Source organism: Anolis carolinensis, chromosome 2 (assembly GCF_035594765.1).
Source record: "Anolis carolinensis isolate JA03-04 chromosome 2, rAnoCar3.1.pri, whole genome shotgun sequence".
NCBI lineage: Eukaryota > Metazoa > Chordata > Lepidosauria > Squamata > Dactyloidae > Anolis > Anolis carolinensis.
Genome location: NC_085842.1, coordinates 31,589,025 through 31,610,753, shown reverse-complemented (window position 1 = coordinate 31,610,753; position 21,729 = coordinate 31,589,025). Strand labels below are relative to the sequence as shown.

Genomic DNA, 21,729 nt, shown 5'->3' with positions numbered 1-21,729 from the left:
CACTTTGGTGTCTGTTTTAGGCCTGTTCCTGGGGTTATTTGGGGTGCTGATTCAGATAATTGCATTGGATTGATCACATCAGCTTTAAATTATTACACATGGTTTTCTGTGGGTGAGCAGATGGTGACTACTGGATGGCATATGTTCTGTATCAGAAACTAGAGCTGATGTGATCTGTCCAATGCAATTTTTCTGAATCAGCATACCAAATAACCAAACTGAATCTAAAGTTGACCAAAAACCAATTTGTAACCCTAATGTTGGAGAGTGATCCCTGGTAAAAGTGGACCCTAGTCAAAAAAAAGGTTGGGAACCACTATTTGATGGCTTTGTGATCTTCTCCATCATGATTCTGTGAAATTTGATTTTCCTGACTCAAACTTGAAGTGACTGTGCAATAGAATTAATTATTTCTAAATTAAGAAATACATTAAGTTTGGGTCTCCCAAAAGACCAGGGCATTCACTTGCATCTAAAGAGAAATTCCATTTTCAGGGATGTTCAGCTATACTTTCATGCTAACACCTTATTGGCCTTATCATACTAAAGTAAAGAATCCGTGAAAGGTCTCGGGAGCTGCAAGGAGCAGAGTGGTGAAGGCTAAGTATTATTTTAATGGCCCACATAATTTAAAAGCTGTGTAAGTAGAACAGCAGGAACAGATAGCAACTAACAGCCAGATCAAGATGTATTTAATGCAGAAATAAATCCAGAGTGTTCAAAATATAGTTACCTGAGAATTCCAACTTCAATTAAAAACACACACAGACCAAAGCTAGCCCTTTGGGAAACCACAAGGACTTTGCTACTTGCTTTAGCTTTGACAATTGGTGGGCAAAAGCCAATGCCAAGGTTTGCAAGGGGATGGGACTAAAGTGCCCTGTACAGCTTCTGGGATAACTCTCCAGAAGGTTGCCTGCTTCTTATGGTTAGCAAAATTATGTGAGAGTTGTATAATTTATAGAAAAATACAAAATCCAGCCATTCATTGACACTGAATCCTCAAGCTCTGATCTTGGCTGTGCAGTGCAACACGTGCTTTGTATAAGCAAAGGTCCTCTGCTTTATTCAGCAAGTGCACTCTCCGGGAAGAGGGATTTTGTCCCAAGAAGAAATGGATTGGGGTGACACATGGAAAAAGAAGAAAGCCTGGCCATGTGGAACTGCTGGATCTTGGAAGGTCCTCAGCTGTGATTAGACAAAAAGCAACCACGGGGTGCTATTGTCAGCTAAATCCTGAACTGCATAAGGCAAAATTTGGGTGCTTCTAGAACTCACATGTCAAATGCAAGCCAAATCCAGCAGGCCACATCATTTCACATGGCACTCAAGGCTTCCAATGCCAGGGTAACATAGTTACATTTATACAGTCGTACAATTACAAACGACCCTTTGAAGGCAACCATAAGGCTGATGTGGGCCTTGATGAAAATGGGTTTGACACCTCTGCTCTAGACGCAGCTCCTTCGTCACATGGGAGTCTGAATGGAAGCCTGGCAAAGCTTAGGCCTCCAGAAACGAGGCCGGATAAGTGCAAAAACATCTCTCCAGTGCTGGGACTGACTGAGCTGAGTGAAGGAATGTGGTTGGAGGGACTGTGCTTTGCAGGATCATGGCCTTCGCACCTGCTCAACTCTGCAAATTGGGAGGCCTTAATCTTGCTGGTAGTCTACATGGGTGGAAGATCCTAGACCCCATCTCTGTCATGAATGGGATTTGCCAGGAATGCCATCTCACTCCTTCCCATTGATTTGCATCAGCCGTCATTCTATAATGACTGTGATGGCAACAGAGGAGTGTCCTGTCCTCTCCCGCACGTCTCTAGGCGGGACCCGTCCACAGTTATCAACCTGCTCCATAGCCAGCGGTTGGCCCATTATGGATTGGGGAGGCCCAGTCACCGCTTCCGGGTGGCTCTTGCTTTTGTGGGCAGCGACGTTGTCTTTCTTCTCAAACTTCTTGCCACAGAGGTCGCAGGAAAACTGGTAAAAGGAGTCGGCGTCGTGCTTCTTCATGTGCCAATTCAAGGAGGCTTTCTGGCGGCAGGTGAACCCACAAATCTCACATCTGCGTGGGAAAAAAGGAAAGGAGAGGCTTGACTACACCCAACTGAGGAATGAAATAAATGGTGGGTGAAAGATGCATGGTCTTATCAGAAATATTAAAAATTAACTAGGTGTTTTTCATTACAAAAATGTGAGTCAAGCACTGAAAGGGTTAAATAAGCTAGCATCGCCCTGAGGAGAGTGAGTAGACCAAAGCCTGTTAGAGTTAATGGGCCAAAGCTACTGTTGTCCTGAGGTGTGTGAGAAGGCCCTAACCCATGAAATAAAAGGAGTAAGTAAGTAATAAGTAACTTTATTTTTCTACCCCACCACCATCTCCCCGCAAGGACTCGGGGCGACTAACACGGGACAATGGCCTGAAAACAGTAAACAAGTACAACAATTAAAACATATTACAATAATAATTATTATTATTATTATTATTATTATTATTATTATTTTATTTTTATACCCTGCCCCATCTCCCCGAAAGGACTCGGGGCGGCTTACATGGGGCCAAGCCCGGTCAACAACAATAAAACAAAGCAATAAAACAGATCAAAGCAACAATAAAAACAAGTCATGAAAAATCACATACAAGGACAAAAGATAAAAGCTTGGATAAAATCTGGAAAACCTGGGCCAAAAGTGCTAGTTATGTCGAAATCATCAGGAAGGGGTGGATTATCCAAATTGTCATTGCCTTCCAAGTGCTGGAAGAGGCGTAAATACGGGACTATTATTGGAAAGGCAACAGGTCAATCTTACTAGAAAAGTTGTCAATGAATAAAACACAGTAAAATTACAATATGCAAACAATACATTACATTAAGCATAAAAGCCCATTAAAACATAAAATAGGTAAAAGTAAAATAAAATAAAATGAACCACCAGGTTGGTGGAGGGGAATAGTATGGAGTGGCCAAATTGAACTGAAGTGCCATAGTAAAGTTACAAAGTGCTTCAGGGCAGAGGACAAAGTGCAACTATTTCTTGACCGTTGGGTGGAGATAGACGTCCAATTTATTATAAGAACTGAGAACGATGCAGAAGAATATGTAAGTTAATTTTGGTCATGGGGAATAATTACTCAAAAGCGCAATGAAAGAACCAAGTTTTCAATTGCTTTTTAAAAGAAGCAAAGGTGGGAGCCTGTCTGACCTCCCTAGGGAGGGAGTTCCAGGAGGCCTCCAGTGTGTTTAGGAAGATTATTATGAGCTGGGGAGGAGACTAATACTCACTGTAAAGGTTTTTCTCCAGTGTGGATTCGTCTGTGGATGATCAAGTTGCTGCTTGTCCGGAAGGAGCGGGCACAAAACTCACAGATGTAATCGCGTTTATCTGAAAGTTCAGGGAGGTGGGGAAAGGAGTCAGCCCATTGGTTATTCCGAGCCAGAGGTAACAGACTGCATGGCAAAATTATGGCAGTATTTTCTTTTTCAAAATATTCAAGTCAAAACTCTTGTTTCTAATCATCTTTAAAGAGATAACACAATATAACATGATTTTCATTCCTGGGTTATGAATGCCATTTCCTAATTGGTTTTAGCATTAAAACATGGAACAAGTTAATTAAATTGCAAAAACTTTGTTTTTTGTGGGACATCCTGCAGCACATTTTGTTTTTCAATGAATAAGACTCATTGAGTCTCAACCAATTCAACATAGTTTGTGGCAGCCACAAAATCGAAATTTCTGGAGTAGAACAACTATTTTCAAAGTAAGTTCTGCACAATTAAGCGGGAAATAACACTTTCAAACCAGGAACAGAAATTGTAATAGTCAGTTTAATTAATGTAAAGGGAAGGAAACTTTGAGTTTTGTCCTTTAAGACTTAACAAATATAAAACATTTTGGGCCTTACAGCCCAGTTCTTCGGGTGTAAGAATCAGACTAGAATCCCAAGGAGAGGCACATCATCATTTAAGAATGGGAGGAAACTTGTATAAAAGCTGAGAAAGGCAGCCCAGAGAAGGGGTCATGGCAAAATGAGTGGCCTAGAAGGTTTGAATGCGACTCCAGGGCCTGGGATGCTCACCACTATGAAGTTTTTCATGTTCCTTGAGGTGTTTCTTGAAGTTGAAGGACTTGCCACAGCTGGGGTCTGAACAAGTAAAGGTTTTTTGGTGAACATGCTGGTATTTTTTGTGATGCTGGGGAAGGAAAAAGAGTTCAGACTGAACAAATAACACTTTAAATTATTATAGTCCATTCCTATGGTAAGGCAGTGGTTCTCAACCTGTGGGTCCCCAGGTGTTTTGGCCTACAAATCCCAGAAATCCCAGCCAATTTACCAGCTGTTAGGATTTCTGGGAGTTGAAGGCCAAAACATCTGGAGTCCCACAGGTTGAGAACCACTGAGCTAAGACTATCTTGTTTTAAGTGTTGGAGTAATACTCTGGAGACTAGAGTTGGAAACTTCACTTGGCCAAGGAAACCTATTGGGTGATCTTGGGAAAGTCACACACTCTCAGCCTCAGGAGAATGCAATGGCGGACCACATGATAGGTGCACCTTTGGGTAGCCATAGGTCAGATACAACTTGAAGGCACACAATAACAAAGGTATCCCATTTGGCCAGTACACCAACAAAAACGATTCCCAGATTTTAAAATATAAAAATGATATTGTTTTTATTTTTTTCCAGGGAAGTTGAGGATTGGAGAGCTGCGTAAGGATGGAGAAAACTCCCAGTAACCATTCACATTTCCTTTTAAAAAAAAGCAAAGATGATCAAGACAGGCCACGGAAATGGTACTGACTGTTGTTCATTCCCTTCTTCCAGAGAGAGTCACAGGCTATATTTTATTTCGTTATTATTTCTGTTCATGTTCTGTTTCTGAACTTATGCATCTTGCTTTTTCTCCAAGTTCCTCATAACAGCTTATATGGTCCTCACCACCATTTTTATGTTCACAGTCAGCCTGCAAGGTAGGTTTGATGCAACCAGTGCCTACTATGATGCCAGACAGAAACAAATGTGAATGTCTGCATCTGCCTCTACTTCAGTGCAAAGCAAGGAGGCACTTTTCTGTGATGCCACAAACACCAGGGCTTTGCTCACTCACCAACTATAACATTCTTGGTTCAGCTGTGTGCCTACAAGCAGGACATCAAGAAAACAGCCCTACCATGAAGAAGTTACTTTGGGGGTTTATAACACACAGAATCTCCCAGCTATTGTCAGCAATATTATAAATTAACTAGGTATTTTTAATTACAAAAATGTGAGTGAAGCACTGAAAGAGTTAAATGGATGCAATGACTCAGCAAAAGCTGCAGTTCAATATAAGCATGTGTGCCTGTAGCTTAGGGACGCCTCACTATTAGTCAGCCTCAGAGTGAGAGAAGTAGAGTGGGAGGTGTTAGTAAGCCTCAGTGTAAGGCGGCTTGATTTGAGAAGCTTCAGTGAGATAAGCTGCATCCTCACGACGACCCTGGTAGGTTAGGTTAAGAAATAAGTGGTTGGCCTAAAACACTCAGTGAATGTTATGGCAGACTGGGGATTTGTGTGCCCTGAAGGCACATAACAATTCGGATACTAGTGCGACAGCCTAGCTATTATGCCATATTGATTGATGTGGTTTTATGTGCTGTTTGATTTGGTATGTTTGTATTATTTTAATGGCATTGAATATTTGCCTTTCTTGTTTGAAAACCACCCTGAGTCCCTTAGGGGAGATAGGGCAGGTTCTAAATAAGATTATTTATTTTATTTATTTATAATGGTTCAAATAAGAGATAGAACATGGTTTTTGCCCCTTACATTCAAGTATTGCCGGTTGGAGAAAATCTTCCCACAGCCATCATAGTCACAAAGGAGAATCTCCCGTTTAGCTGCCTTCCTGGAAAAAAAAATCAAAGGAAGAAAAGGAAATGAGACAGTTAAAACTTCCCACTCCAAATATCACAACAGAATTACAGGATTATGTAACAGTACTTCAGCAGTAAACTATGCAGAAGTGTATATGCAGAGCTGTGGGAAAATGTGTACGTAGGGCTGGGTACTGAACAGCTTTAGGGGGGAAAAATTTGGTCAGGTTTGTCCAGTGCTGATCAAGTATTTTTAAAGCATTGATTTCTAAAGCAAAAATGGGTATTTGTTAATTTTAGATATTATCAACAGATGTTCACCCAAAGTCATTAATAGTTATTGCCAGCCAATGGGAACTTATTGTAATTAATTATTATTTCTTTTAAAAACATGAGAGGAGCTTTCTATAAAAGTGAATGATTCATGCAACAGCTTGTACAACGGGTTGCTGTGAGTTTTTTGGGCTGTATGGTCATGTTGCAGAAACATTTTCTCCTGACATTTCGCCCACATTTATGGCAGGCATCCTTAGAGGTTGTGAGGTCTGCTGGAAACTAGGCATGTGGGGTTTATATATCTGTGGAATGTCCAGGGAAGAAAGAGCTCTTGTCTGTTTGGTGCAAGTGTGTTGCAATTGGCCAGCTTTTTTTCCTCTAATAGTTTTTTATTGATTTTCCAGAAATTTAGGGAATTACATTACAAAAATTGTGAGGAGGGGAAAGGAGAAAGAAGGGAAAAAGAAGAAAAAATAAAATTAAAAAAATTGGCCAGCTTGATCAGTATTGAATAGCCTTGTAGCTTTGAAAGCCTGGCTGCTTCCAGCCTGGGGAATCCTTTGTTGGGAGGTGTTAGCTGCCCCTGATTGTTTCTTGTCCGGAATTCCTCTGTCTTCTGAATGTTTTTCTTTATTTACTGTCCTGATTTTAGAATTTTTTTAATAGTAGTAGCCAAATGTTGCTCATTTTCATGGTTTCCTCCTTTCTGTTGAAATTGTCCACATGCTTGTGGATTTCAATAGCTTCTCTGTATAGTCTGACATAGTGGTTGTTAGAGTGGTCCAACATTTCTGTGTTTATCAAATAATCTGCTGTGTCCAGGTTGGCTCTTCAAGTGCTCTGTTATGGCTGACTTTTCTGGTTGAATTAGTTTGCAGTACCTTTCATGTTTCTTGATTTGTGTTTGGGCACTGCATTTAGTGGTTGCATTTGTAGACGCGTCCACAGCTGCATGCTCTACGGTATAAGGCTATCTAATGCTAATCAAGGTGGCCAATTGTAACATTCACACCTGCCTCAAACAGACAAGAGTCCTTTATCCCACCCTGAACATTCCACAGATATATAAATCCCAGCTGCCTAGTTTCCAACAGACCCCACAGCCTCTGTTAAATACAAATAAATACAAATGTGTTATTATGGAATAATATATGATCAATTGGCTAGTGTCCGGTCCTGGTGAGGGTCAGAGTCAGAGGCCTTGTTCCATGGTATCTTCCATTGCCTTGGCTTTGTTAGGGAGATCAAAATGCCCTGTCGGGTTGAAATGTCAATGAGTGGTGCCCACCTGATTCGCTTTGGACCAATCTGGGCCACATCTTCATCATTAGGCTGTATTCGCTTCTTGAAGCTGTATGGGAAGAAAAGACGTTTGGTCAAGAGTATAGCAAACATACCCTCCCCTCCAGAAGTGCCTTCTGCCTGCAGTTATGATAATTGGAGTATAATTGGATAATTGGAGTAAATGTGTTGTCGAAGGCTTTCAAGGCTGGAATCATTGGGTTGCTGTGAGTTTTCCAGGCTGTATGGCCATGTTCCAGAAGCATTCTCTCCTGATATTTCACCTGCATCTATGGCAGGCATTTTATTTATTTATTTATTTATTTACAGCATTTATATTCCGCCTTTCTCACCCCAAAGGGGACTCAGGGCAGATCACATTACACATATAGGCAAACATTCAATGCCTTTTAATATAGAACAAAGACAAGACAAACATAGGCTCCGAGGGGGCCTCGAACTCATGACCTCCTGGTCAGAGTGATTCATTGCAGTGATTCATTGCAGCTGCTCTCCAGCCTGCGCCACAACCTCTGAGGATGCCTGCCATAGATGCAGGCAAAACAGGAGAGAATGCCTCTGGAACATGGCCATACAGCCTGGAAAACCCACAGCAACCCAATCGGAGTACAGCTTGGGCATGTTATTTTTGGGGACTATCCCAGGGTCTAAACACCCTAAAAGTGGCAAATCGTTTCTCATCTTGGAAGCTAAGGCTTAGTACATGGATGGTGGATCCTTAAGGAATACCAAGTGCTGTATATTTCAGAAAAAAGCCATGGAAATATAAAAAAACCTCTTGACAGTGAGAGATGTTTGTCATTGAAATATGTTGCCATGGAGTTCTGTGGGAATGCCCTGATTGTGTATTCCTGCATGGCAGAATGGGCCGCCCAGAGCTGTTCCATTCACACTTGCCTCAAAGTTCTTTCTCTCACCCTGGACATTTGATAGATATATAAACCCCACTTGCCTAGTTTCCAACAAACCTCACAACCTCTGAGGATGCCTGCTGTAGATGTGGGAGAAACGTCATGAGAGAATACTTCAGGAGCATGGCCATACAGCCCGGAAAACTCACAGCAACCCAGTGATTCCGGCCTTGAAGGCCTTCGACAACATAGAAGTAACTAAGTTTGCCCCCAAAAAGGAGTAGGGATTTGTCTGGAAACATTCTTTGGATATTTCCCACATTATAAATGGTTAGTCCCCATTACTGTAGTTTAGTTTTTTAAAAGCTGAATCTTGTCTCTCCCACCACCTTCCTCATGTATTGACACCAAGCTTGCCCTCTCACCCCACTTCGCCAGTCTTGTCTGCAGAAAGGTCCCGGCTGGCGAGACACGTTTCACTCATGGGCTGCTGCTGCTCCTCTTTCGAAGGGCTTTTGCTGCCTTTGTGGTGTCGCTGCAGCTTAGAGTCCCTATGAGATGAAACAAAAAGGGAACCATGTTTGTGTATAAAAGCCTAATCCTTCTGGAGATACAGAGGCATTTACAAAGTGAGAGGAGAGGAAGCAAGGATTATCAGAATATGATTTACATGTGTTTGGGAGAGGTAGGGCGTAAGGTGGAAATTGTTACCCAACAACAGCAATTGTGATCCCCTGATCTAGATCTGAATTTCATTTAGAGTATCCCCTCCACTGTCATGGTGGTTAGGGACACAGTGAAGGTAGAAAAACTATGGTTATCTTAAGCCAGGCATGGGCAAATTTTGGCCTTCCAAGTGTTTTGGGCTTCAACTCCCACAATTCGTAACAGCCTACTGGCTGTTAGGAATTCTGGGAGTTGTAGTCCAAAACACCTGGAGGGCTGAAGTTTGCTCATGCCTGTCTTAAGCCCTCTCCCCAGCCTTATTTACCATCCAAAACACTCTTTTCTTTTTTGACTGGATGGCAGCACTGAGCAAAGGCCAGGTGAACTTGAGCACCTCCCTGCAAAGAAGAGACTTTGGTGGAGTGGTTGCTACTGAACAGGCCTCTATTTCATTAAAGAAGACTAGCAGCAGCTAGTCTTACTCCAGGCTTACTTTCCCCATCTGCCTGCAGCTACCTCTCCCCATTCACTGTCTCTATGTAATTTTCAATAGGTTTAAAATTATTGTCATGCATACACAATCTGCCTCACCCTTGTAAGGTTTGCAGTCCCTATTGAAAATATCATAGATCAATATTAGAGGCAACAGTAAATAATTCACAAATTATCAAATTCACAAATATGAAACCCACAAATGTGGAGGGTTGACTGTAAATTATATCCTGAGATTGCTATCTGATGGGATGCTGGATGGTCACCTGTCAGGAGTGAGTTTTTTGTATGTTCCTGCATGGCACAAAGACGCTGGATTTGATGAGCCTTGGTGTTTCTCCCAACTCTAGTATCTGGAATTTAAGTAATGGTTAATGTGCTGAATTAACCCCTGTGGGCTCTTACTGTTACCGAAAGATTTGTAGTCCAGGGCTGGAAAAGATAAAGATTCTCCATCTGTTGTTCAGTGTTACTACTTTCACTATTCATGATTGTGTTACGTTACAAAAGCCAATTTGAGGAAAATGTGTTTTTGGAAATACGGTTTCATATGATAATATTTTGAATAATTAATTAACACAAAGGGTTGCTATGAGTTTTCTGGGCTGTATGGCCATGTTCCTGAAGCATTATCTCCTGACATTTTGCCCACATCTATGGCAGGCATCCTCAGAGGTTGTGAAGTCTGTTGGAAACTAGGCAAGTGGGGTTTATATATCTATGGAAAGTCCAGGTTGGGAGAAAAAACTTCTGTCTGCCTGAGACAAGTGTGAATGTTGCAACTGGCCAGCTTGATTAGCACTGAATAGCCTTGCAGCTTCAATGCCTGGCTGCTTTCTGCCTGGGGGAATCCTTTGTTAGAAGGTGTTAACTGGCCCTGATTGTTTCTTGTGTGGAATTCCCCTGTCTTCTGAATGTTGTTCTTTATTTGCTGTCCTGATTTTAGACACAGCACCCAAATGCAAATCAAGGAACATGAAAGGCACTGCAGACTAACTCAACCAGAGAAGTCAGCCATAGCAGAGCACTTGATGAACCACCCTAGACACAGCATATCATTTGAGAACACAGAAATGCTGGACCACTCTCACAACCACCATGTCGGACTACACAGAGAAACCATTGAAATCCACAAGCATGTGAACAATTTCAGCAGAAAGGAGGAAACCATGGAAATGAACACAATCTTGCTACCCGTATTAAAAAAAATCTAGAATCAGGAGTTTACAACACAATTAACACAAATATTGTGAATACTGACTAGTTTCCCCCTATTTTAATGTTGTCTTTGTGCTTTTGGCTAAATTGTACTTATTTTAAATTGTAAAGTGCCTTGCTTCCCAGTTTTGTGGAAAAAGCAGGGTATAAAGATGATCATGCCAAACCCACATGTACTCCATCCTTCATTCGTCTTTCTTTGTAATCATGTTTTGAAAAAAGAAATCCAAAGTTCCAGTAGTTTTTAGGCTTTTATAAGAACTGTTCTAAAAGGCAGCACAGAAATGATAAAAATAATGGATAAAATACACTTCTTTGCTTGCTTTCTATACATCCATTCTCGATAAGAATCTGATTCCGACTGATTCACTGGGATTGTAGTCCACAAAAGAAACTTTCCCAACCTTCTCCAACCTCTTCCATAAACTCCGTACCTCTCTAGAGAAGGATAGTAATTCTCATCTCGCAAGTCATCTGCATAGGCCAGGCTGTCTTCATCTACCAAATCATCTTCATCTCCTTCTTCATCTTCCCCTCCTCGTCTTTGCTCCTCTGGTTGGTCTGGTAGCGACTCAGGCACCACCTCCAGGGGAATCTGAGTGCTAAAAAGAGTCCCAGAAAGTGAGAGGAAGGAATGCAGAGCTCAAAAAACCATTCACAGAATCACAGAATCCTAGAGTTGGAAGAGACCTCAAAGGCCATCTAGTCCAAACCTGTTCTACCATGCAGGAACACACAATCAAAGCACTCCTAACAGATGGCTACTCAGCCTCTGCTTAAAAATCCCCAGAGAAGCAGATTCCACCATGCTCTGAGGCAGCTATTCCATTGTCGAACAGCTCTATGTTATCTTTTCCCGCAATTTGAATCCATTGCTCCATGCCTTATTCTCTGGAGCAGTAGAAAACAAGTTTGCTGGGAGAGGATGGTTTGCCACTCACTGATAAGGTGCATTCAGAGGCTACACTTCTCTTGAACAGCTGGGGAAGAAAATGTCAGTGAGATCATGAATCTGGCTTGTGTTTAAGTTTGAACCTTTGGCGTTGCTGCTGAACCAAAGCCAATACAGTACTTCGAATAGTTCCTTTAAACTTCAGACTTAAAACCTTGAGTAGTTTCAACTTCCTGCTGACATAGGAATCCCCTACAGCCAAAGTTAAAAAACAGTGAAAGTTAAAAAACTCTTGAAAGGAACCACCCTGGAAACTCTTGAGGGGATGAACAATCAACCTGAGGGAATTCAGGACGGCTATATCACAAACAACTGGGATATATAGCTGGGGTGGCATTTAAAATCACTACAAACTACAGAGCAAGATAGCTTGCTGTCTACATATGTAGACAGTTTTCAAAAAGCAAAAAAAAAAAAAAAAAGCAACCAGGGAATAAACTTACTTTTCAGGCCCTGGGGATTCTGTTCTACCTGGAATTATTTCTTCAGCAGGAATGGCTGAAAGGGAAACCATGCAACAAATTAGATGAAGGTGAAAAGCCACAGACTGATCAACAGGATTTTATGTTTTGTAAATGAAGAGGTGACCAGTTCTTTCCCACCAACTACATGCAGTGTGACAATCAGAAGCAGGATCCCCATTGTAATTCCTTCTTTTACAGGAGATTGCTGACAGGAGGATGGAAATGTCAGTCTATGGCATCCAATTGTTTTTAGTGGCTGCTGCCCAGTGAGGCAAGATGCCTATGTAATAATAATAATAATAATAATAATAATAATAATACTTTATTTGTATCCCACCACCATCTCCTCGAAGGGACTCAGGGCAGCTCACAGAAAGTACTCAATAGTGCAACAATATACAAATACCACTATATACAAAAAGGTACAAATTAACAACAATAAAATTAACCAAATTTTAACTAAAAACAGCAATAAAACCCCTAATAATTTTAAAGATACTATAAAACCTAGCAGGCTGCGAAAATAGTGACTGTATATAATATCAGCCTCATAAACCGCAGAAATGAAGCAAATCACCAAGTCCCTGTGGATAGTGATTAAGGCCATAATCACTAAACTTGGTCAAAGGTTTGTTTACAAAGCCATGTTTTCAGGTGTTTCCAGAAAACTTGGAGAGTGGGGGCTTCTCTAATTTCTTTGGGGAGGGCAATCCAAAGTCGGGGAGCCACCATCAAGAAGGCCCTCTATCTCGTCCCCACCAACTGCATTTGAGACGGAGGTGGGATCGAGAGGAGGGCTCCGCAGCAGGGCCTGCGCTGGTTCATAGGAGATACAGTCTTGAAGATAGGTTGAACCCAAACCGTATAGGGCTTTGTAAGTAATAATCTGCACTTTGAATTGGACCTGGAAAATCAGCAGCAGCCCGGGCTGTGGCGCAGGCTGGAGAGCAAGCCAGCTGCAACCAGCTGCAATGAATCACTCTGACCAGGAGGTCATGAGTTCGAGGCCCGCTCGGAGCCTATGTTTGTCTTGTCTTTGTTCTATGTTAAAAGGCATTGAATGTTTGCCTATATGTGTAATGTGATCCCCCCTGAGTCCCCTTCGGGGTGAGAAGGGCGGAATATAAATGCTGTAAATAAATAAATAAATAAATAAATAAATAAATAATGGAGCTGCTTTAATAGGGGCATGGTATGCTCCCTATAACCAGCCACTGTTAGTAATCAGCCTGCCGACCTTTGCACAAACTGCAGTTTCCAAGCCGTCTCCAAAGGCAGCCCCACATAGAGTGCATTGCAGTAGTCCATTCTAGATGGACTAAGGCGTGGACCACTGTGGCCATGTCAGGCTTTTCGTGGTACAGTCGCAGCTAGTGCAAAAGGTTTAACTGTGCAAAGGCCCTCCCAGCCACCGCTGACACCTGAGCTTCAAGCGTCAGTGCTAAATCCAGGAGGACCCCCAGACTGCAGACCTGTGTCCTCAGGGGGAGTGTAACTCGTCGAGCACAGGTTGCCACCCGATACCCCAATCTTGTCTGGATTAAGCTTCAGCTTGTTGGCCCTCATTTCGTCCATTACAGCTACCAGGCACTGGTCCAGGATCTAGGGTGTTTCTTTGGGGTAGAACAGCCAGCAGGTTGTTAGGAATTGTAGAAGCCCAAAAAACCTGGAAGCCCCAAATTTACCCACGTCTAGTATATATGGTAGTTGGCATTAAGGCTGCACTTAGGGGGCCAACTATTTTCCAGCTCTCTTTTATTTGTAGTCAGGTCAGAGTGGCACACCTCATAGCACAAGACAACAGTCGACAAAGTGGTCCCTCATCCCAAGTCAAGACCTCTCCAATCTCTTTACCTCCTCCTGCAATCTGGCAGCTCCCTCACCTGTCTCCTCCATGCTATGGCCACTCAGCGGTTCTGCCTCCTTGCCCAGGCCTTCTCTGCTGCTGGGAGGCATGCATGCTGTCTTCTCTCTGTCTGCACTGCTCTCCCCGTCCTCTCTGGAAGATGGCTCTGCTGCATCCACCGAACACGGCGAGTCAGAGGCAAGCGCTAAGGAAAAGGCATGGGCAGCTGCGGCCCTGCGGAGGGAACGCCGGCGTCGGATGGCCGGAGAGGGAGGGGGGCTCAGTCGGGAACTCACAGCTTTTTCCTCCTTCTCCTTCTCCTTCTCCTGGTCTCCTCCAGAGGTGGTTTTGCAGGGGGTTTCCGTGCAGGTCTGTGGCGTAGGGGGTTTCCAAGAGAAGGTGTGGCCAGCCAGGCACTCCCATAGCATGCCATCTGGGATGCCTTTGGGATCCGGGACAGTGGACTTCATGTTAGGGATGAAGCCGCACTCTTGGCTGTGATTGTGAGATAGGACAACAAGGTCCTGCAGTGCATCTGATGGAAAGGGATGGGGAGTGGTGTTGGAGCCATCCTGTCCTGGGACAAGAAAAAGGGAGTGACAGAGAGAACAAGAAAATAAAATCAGCATGAGACCTGGTACACTGAACTCCAACAAAAAGCAATTTTTCCACAAATGAGTGTCTCCTCCATCCCCATGCTTCTACAACCCCATGAGTATTGATTCGGCCCAGTGGACAGGGAAACCCTAAAGAACAGGTTTATCAATTGACTGAGTTTAGAAAGAGAGGGAGAATTAGAGAGAAGCTGCCCTTTTCCCTTTAGATAAATTAGTGGATTTTCTGATAATAATAATAACAACAATAATAATAAACTTTATTTCTAACCCGCCCTTTATCCCCAAGGGGACTCAAGGCGATTTTCAGTAATATATTGGCAAACATTCGATGCCATGTGTGGTATTAAAATAAGCGAACAAATAAACAATTAAAATTAACAGTTAAATAGAACGATTAAATCAACAAATAAAACAACCTTAACAAAAAATATAGTCAATCAAGCCTCATAAATAACACATTGAAGCAGTTAAGATCTGTATAAAAATATAGAAATATATAATATAAAATATAAAATGTGACTGTTCCAATAAGTTAAGGTAATCCTGATGAGAACCAGTATGGTGTAGTGCTCTGAGCATTGCTATGATTTGAGAGAGACCAGGACTCAATTCCTGCTCAAATAATGGATTCCACTAGGTGACCTTGGGTGAGTCACAGAAAACCCTGTGATGCCACCTTAGGATCGCTTTAAGTCAGAAATAATTTGCAGGCACTTAACAACAAACAGCATATTGGTACAAAATAGCTTACTTTAATGTCACATGTTAAATTTCCTATGTAATATGTATATTATCAATTATTAATGGCAACAAAGGACTGATTTAGGCCTTATCTACATGAGCCCAAAAGCCAGGATGCGGCAAGAATGGATTGCTTGATGTCCCCATAGTGTGCAGCAGCAGATTCTGGTGAGTATCGTCGGATGGTTTTTGTTTGTTTGTTTTTTCAAATAGTCTTTCAGCAACGCTAGGGGATTCTCTGGAGTATTCCATGGCTTCAGGAAAGACTGGTCTGATTCTGTCCAATCCTCTAATCAGATTGGGCTCATCAGTGCATGGAAAGAGGATGGATTGTCCTTGTGGCACTGTTGCCATTGCTTCTACACAGCCACAGAGCTCCTTCCAAGCCCCTAGCCATCACAGGCACCTCTGCAGATGCCAGAACAGGGTGCTCCTACAACCAGCAAGGAGGGGGACAATCTCCCCTCCTTCTTGCTGTGCCTCTTTCTAACATCAGCAGAGGTGTCTGCAAGAGCCAGGAGCTCAGAAGCATCTTCATGGCCAACTAGACATAGCTGTAGCACAGAGATGGTGAGATGTGGGCTTCCCAAACAGGGCGAATGCACTCTCAGGCCTCTGTTGCAGATTTACACCAGGCTAAACATTTCTATCCCCTCCCCCCAGACTTTGATGCTAAAATTAATCAATATGAAAGATGCTCTTTGATTTCTTCATCCCCCTTCTTTCCAATTTATGCTATTGCTCTGAGAACTATATAAAAATTAAACAAATTAATGTAATACTAACAAAGGTCACTGTGTTAATTTCCAGATAATCTGAAAGGACTCTTACCTGTTTTCACCACTGAGCTAGGCGAATTGTACCTATATGAGAAATGGCAGAGATGAGAAAGAAGAACATTTGGTTAGAGATGCACTTGATTAATGATAAGAATATCTGTTATTGCTTGCAGCATACAAAATAATTGTAATGACATAATGAGGGAGATACTAAGCAAAGACGGAAAGGTGGCTATGACCCAGTCTTATCCACTGCACACAAAGGCCTAGCCAGTAGTGAAGAGGGCTGGGAGATGCGGTCCAACAACTATGTATACTGTGTTGTCGAAGGCTTTCATGGCCACGATCACAGGGTTGGTGTATGTTTTCTGGGCTGTATGGCCATGTTCCAGAAGTATTCTCTCCTGACAGTTCGGCCACATTTATGGCAGGCCTGAGGATGCCTGCCATAGATGTGGGTGAAACGTCAGGAGAGAATACTTCTGGAACATGGCCGTATAGCCTGGAAAACACACAAGAACAACTATGTATACTGCCTGGAGTTCTAGGTTTAGGAACTCCTGGATCACTTTTGGAAGAGATAAAGCGGGGTATAAATATTGTAGTAATAATAGGCTGCAGTGTCGAAAGACCTTGGCCAGCATTTAAAAATAATCCGTGCTGACAAAATTGCCATCTGTCAGCTGCAAAAGGCCACCCTACTTGGATCTGAATGCATCATTCGCCGATACATAACATAGTCCTAGACACTTGAGAACTATCCGACGTGTAATCCAACACAAAAGCCAGTATAGGGATCTTGTCTGCTGTGTACTAATCTTGTGTATCAAATAATAATACAGTAATAATAATAATAATAATAATAATAATAATAATAATAATAATAATAATTTAATTAATAAAGGTAACACAAGGCAAGGAGTCCCAGGTGGCGCAGTGGATTAAGTGCTGACCGAAAAGTCAGCGGTTTGAATCCGGGGAGCAGAGTGAGCTCCTTCTATTAGCCCCAGTTTCTGCCAACCTAGCATTTCGAAAACATGCAAATGTGAGTAGATCAATAGGTACTGCTCCGGTGGGAAGGTAACGGTGCTTCATGCAGTCATGCTGGCCACATGACCTTGGAGGTGTCTACAGACAACGCCGGCTCTTCAGCTTAGAAATGGAGATGAGCACCAACCCCCAGTGTTGGACACGACTAGATTTCATGTCAAGGAACAGTGGAGCAGGAAAACAGTGTTTTATTGAAAGTGAGCTGTTTTATTTACCTGTTTGTTTACAATAAATCTTATGCCAATATATCAGAATTGGGCTTGTAAGCCCTGCTGTGTATCTGTTGGTCTTTCTAACAAAGGTCATTCATACCTTTACCTTTAACACAAGGCAATAACAACTGAGGGACTCCACAAGTCCCACCTCTCTCTTAGAAGCAGAAATGTAAATAATGAGTAGGAATTATAGACCCTCCAGATAGTGCTAGACTACAACTCCCAATGTTTCTCAACTAATCTGGCTAGTTGCAGGCTGGGAGCTGCGGTTCAACATGCTACTTTGGATTGAGGCAAAGGCTGCAATTCTCAGTTCACAAGCTACAAGGCCTCACCTGTCAAGCAAGTACTTGGCCAGCTGGGAGTGCAAGGAAAACCCCAGCTGCTCTTTGAGCCGGCACCACTGCTCCAGGTGGCTGCCAATACGAATCCGGCACTTGCCCCGCCTGGCATCCAGCTCCTTGCGTTTCTGCTTGCGGATAGTTTCCGAGGCCCGTTGGCGGCCCTTGCGCGCATGCTCCATCGTCTCAAAGACACCACGCTGGGGGAAGACAGGCATCCCAGTTAGGATACTTTCCATAATTCTTACTGGAAGGCATGTAGAGCATCCCTCCCTTAATAATAATAATAATAATAATATTCCGCCCTATCTCCCCGGAGGGACTCAGGGCAGATTCCAAACATAAAAGGCAAACATTCAAGGCCCGAACACAACAAAAATACACCCATAATAACAAAAATAGACAACCCAACATATAAATACAAATTATGACTTAATAACTAAAATTAAATAAAAAACGCAACCTGTTACATCAGACATAAAACAAAACATTAAACATGGAACAGAAGCGTCAATTTACAGTCAGTCCTCCACATTCACTGGGGTTAGGAGCACAGAACCCTAGTGAGGGTGAAAAACTACAAGTAAAAAATGCTATTTGTTACTGTGGTTCTTGTCTATTGCTATTACAGTAGACTCTCCGTTGCAACTGGAAGTCGCAAGCGATCAGAAAGAAAAATGAGAAGAAATAATACTTTAAATAAAAATGAAAATAAACCAGTTTCATAATACAGTAAAACTATGTTGCATTAGGTTAGGTTTGTCTGCATTTGTTTTAATTTGCTTTTAATTGCGGCATTTCAATACTAATATCAAATCAATGGAGCCCCCGGTGGCACAGTGTGTTAAAGCGCTGAGCTGCTGAACTTGCAGACCAAAAGGTCGCAAGTTCGAATCCGGGGAGCAGAGTGAGTGCCCGCTCCAGCTCCTGCCAACCTAGCAGTTCGAAAATATGCAAATGTGAGTAGATCAATATGTACCGCTCTGGCAGTAAGATAACGGCGCTGTATGCAGTCATGCCAGCCACATGACCCTGGAGGTGTCTACGGACAACGCCAGCTCTTTGGCTTAGAAATGAAGATGAGCACCAACTCCCAGTCGGACACGACTGGACTTAACGTCAGGGGAAACCTTTACCTTTATCAAATCAATACAGAGTTTGTGGCATGTTATAGTTATTTATATCCCACTTTCTGCTCTTAGTGAGACTCAAAGCAGCTCACAACACTAAACACAGTACAAATTATTATCCCGTATACGTAAAGATAAAGGTTTTCCCCTGACATTAGGTCTCGTCGTGTCCGACTATGGGGGCTGGAGCTCACCCTGCTCCCTGAATTCGAATTACCCTTGTGTCAGCAAGTTCAGCAGCTCAGCGGTTTAACCCGCTGCGTAACTGAGGGCTCCATTATGTCTTATAGGTAAAGGTTTTCCCCTGACCTTAAGTCCAGTCGTGTCTGACTCTGGGGGTTGGCGCTCATCTCTATTTCTAAGCGGAAGAGCCGGCGTTGTCCGTAGACACCTTCAAGGCCATGTGGCCGGCATGACTGCATGGAGCGCCGTTACCTTCCCGCCGGAGTAGTACCTATTGATCTACTCACATTGGCATGTTTTCGAACTGCTTGGTTGGCAGAAGAGGGTGCATCTACAATGCAAAATTAATGCGGGTTGATTTCACACCACTTCCACTTCTATGGATCAGTGCAATGGAATCATGAGCTTTGTCAAGACCATGTCAAGATTCAGATCAGGCATGGGCCAACTTGGGCCCTCCAGGTGTTTTGGACTCCAACTCCCACCATTCCTAACAGCTGGTAGGCTGTTAGGAATGGTGGGAGCTGGAGTCCAAAACACCTGGAGGGCCCAAGTTGGCCCATGCCTGACCTAGGAGATAAAGTGCTGTCAAACTCCATTCATTCTACAGTAGAGTAAAATGGGGAAAACAAGTTGTTCTTACAGAGCCAAGCTTGGAGAGGCGCGTCCCCCTTTTGCTCCTGGATCCTACACGTGTCAGAGGATGCACACGATACCCATGGCACGGGATCACCAGGCAACGATCCAAGGCTTCTTCATGCCATCGTCCGATTCTTGGCTTGGGGTGATCTCTCCCCTAAAAACCCACATCCGCGATGGAAAGAGACTCGGTTGCAGCCCGGTTTGGAGAGCCAAGCGGCACAGGAAGGGGCTGGATCAAGGCGGAGTGAGTGCTTAGTGACAGCAAATCCGGAGCAGCAGATCCGGGGAGGAGGAGGAGGAGGAAGGGAAGAGGCTCGGAGCAGGAAGCTGCCTTGGATGCAAAGCTAGCTCTCAAGGCTTCAAAGGTGCATCTATTTACACCAGGCATGGGCCAACTTGGGCCCTCCAGGTGGTTTGGACTACAACTCCCACCATTCCTAACAGCAGGTAGGCTGTCGAAGGCTTTCATGTCCGGAATCACTGGGTTGCTCTGAGTTTTCCAGGCCATGTTCCAGAAGCACTCTGTCCTGACGTATCGCCTACATCTATGGCAGGCATTGTCAGAGGTGGTGAGTTTTGTTGGAAACTATATATAACTGTGTTATGTCCAGGTTGGGAGAAAGAACTCTTTGTCTGCTTGAGGCAAGTGTGAATGTTGCCAATTGGTCACCTTGATTAGCATTGAATAGCCTTGCAGCTTCAAATAATAATAATAATCTATATATATAAAAGAGTCCTGGCGACCGCCAAAACAACAAAACTAAACACCCCACAACCTCAAAAATTGACAACACAACCCATCATCCACGCCTCTAGGTTGATACAACAAAAAGAAAAGAAAAATAAAGTCCTAATTAGAGGGAGAGGAATAATAGTTTTTATCCAATTGCTGCCAGCTAGAAGGCTAAGCTCCGCCCACTTGGTCTCCTAGCAACCCACTTAGCCCAGGGGACAGGCAGAGTTAGGCCTCACTTAGGCCTCTTCCACAGATTATCTAATTTGTGCTGGATTATATGGCAGTGTAGACTCAAAGCCCTTCCACATCTATATAACCCATTTAGAATCTTATATTATCTGCTTTGAACTGGATTATCTTGACTCCACATTGCCATATAATCCACTTCAGTGTGCATACTAAACATAAAGACAGCCATACAACAGACATTCAATACCACCACTACCTCAACAATTTCTCACCAACACCACCAGACAACGTCACAGCAACGCGTGGCCGGGCACAGCTAGTAATAATAATAATAATAATAATAATAATAATAATAATAATAATAACTTTATTTTTATACCCCGCCCCATCTCCCCAAAGGGACTCGGGGTGGCTTACATGGGGCCTTGCCCGATACAACAGTATAATAACAGTAACAGAACAATAACACAATTATCCCAACAATAAAAACATCAGCATCAATAAAATAGTCATTAAAATCAACACGCAGCATAAAATGTTAAAAACAGGAGACTGATTCATAGATCTAGGCCAAAGTGCAGAATATTCCGAAATGGGGAGAGGTAGTTTCACAGCTAAAATGGACAATAAAGTGTAATGAAAAATGGCAACGAATCAACAATGGAGCTATTTTAGAATGGGCAGATAAATCAAAGCCACAACAATTAAACATCAAAGGCCTTTTGGAAGAGCCAGGTTTTTAGGCTCCTCCAGAAGGAGAGGAGGGTAGGGGCCTTGGCTGTTTCAAAGCTTGGCTGCTTCCTGCCTGGGGGAATCGTTTGTTTGGGGAGGGGGGAATTAGCTGGCCCTGATTGTTTCTTGTCTGGAATTACAGTGTTCCCTCACTACTTCGTGATTCACTTTTCGCGCATTCGCTGTTTCGCGGTTTTTCAAGAAACTCTAAAAGGCTTTTATAAATCATTAAAAAAATACAATTTACAGCCTAAGGAAGGGAGGAAGGAGAAGCCAAAGAGCGAGAAAAGGAGCCCAAGTGGCAACAGGAGGAGAAGGAGGCAATTTATCATCACACAATTGGTTGATAAAGACTTAAAATAGTGTATAACTACTAAAATTTATTTATTTATTTACAGTATTTATATTCCGCCCTTCTCACCCCGAAGGGGACTCAGGGCGGATCACAT

The 21,729-nt window shown here is 43.0% G+C and overlaps 1 protein-coding gene and 1 long non-coding RNA gene across 5 annotated transcripts in view; one reads left to right on the top strand and one right to left on the bottom strand.

Moving 5' to 3' along the window:
• The window catches only part of LOC134297081 (uncharacterized), a 29,847-nt gene extending 18,874 nt beyond the window's left edge, over positions 1 to 10,973 (top strand). The window contains exons 1-3 of one of the 2 annotated variants that reach the window (XR_010003809.1): positions 1,991 to 2,128; positions 4,693 to 5,485; positions 10,392 to 10,973. This is a non-coding gene — a long non-coding RNA (uncharacterized LOC134297081). Of the gene's footprint in view, positions 1 to 1,990; positions 2,129 to 4,692; positions 5,486 to 10,391 lie in introns of those variants that run through there. The other variant, XR_010003810.1, reaches the window with a different exon arrangement.
• Positions 676 to 19,860, bottom strand: znf692 (zinc finger protein 692). 3 transcript variants are annotated; one of them, XM_062973712.1, is made up of 12 exons: positions 19,625 to 19,859; positions 17,663 to 17,868; positions 16,115 to 16,146; positions 13,963 to 14,502; positions 12,059 to 12,113; positions 11,098 to 11,265; positions 8,713 to 8,838; positions 7,423 to 7,485; positions 5,812 to 5,890; positions 4,084 to 4,198; positions 3,287 to 3,386; positions 676 to 2,067 (listed from the first exon to the last, which is right to left on the bottom strand). In XM_062973712.1, exons 2-12 carry the CDS (start codon positions 17,848 to 17,850, stop codon positions 1,764 to 1,766), a joined length of 1,770 nt encoding a protein of 589 aa, XP_062829782.1. In that variant the 5' UTR covers positions 17,851 to 17,868; positions 19,625 to 19,859; the 3' UTR covers positions 676 to 1,763. The 3 variants fall into 3 exon arrangements, with proteins under 3 accessions (XP_062829782.1, XP_062829783.1, XP_016847279.2); XM_062973713.1 differs by lacking the exon at positions 8,713 to 8,838 and having other exon boundaries at positions 19,625 to 19,860; XM_016991790.2 differs by lacking the exon at positions 19,625 to 19,859 and having other exon boundaries at positions 13,963 to 14,497; positions 17,663 to 17,767.
• Between the last annotated feature and the right edge of the window lie 1,869 nt (positions 19,861 to 21,729).

What these genes read in the sequence shown, in the direction of transcription:
- znf692 (XM_062973712.1), bottom strand. Translation starts at nt 17,850, where the DNA reads ATGGAGCATGCGCGCAAGGGCCGCCAACGGGCCTCGGAAACTATCCGC. An exon ending in GAATCCCCAGGGCCTGAAAA is followed by an intron (nt 11,266 to 12,058) that starts GTAAGTTTATTC and finishes GACTCTTTTTAG; the next exon opens with CACTCAGATTCCCCTGGAGG. An exon ending in GACAAGACTGGCGAAGTGGG is followed by an intron (nt 7,486 to 8,712) that starts GTGAGAGGGCAA and finishes CTTCCCATACAG; the next exon opens with CTTCAAGAAGCGAATACAGC.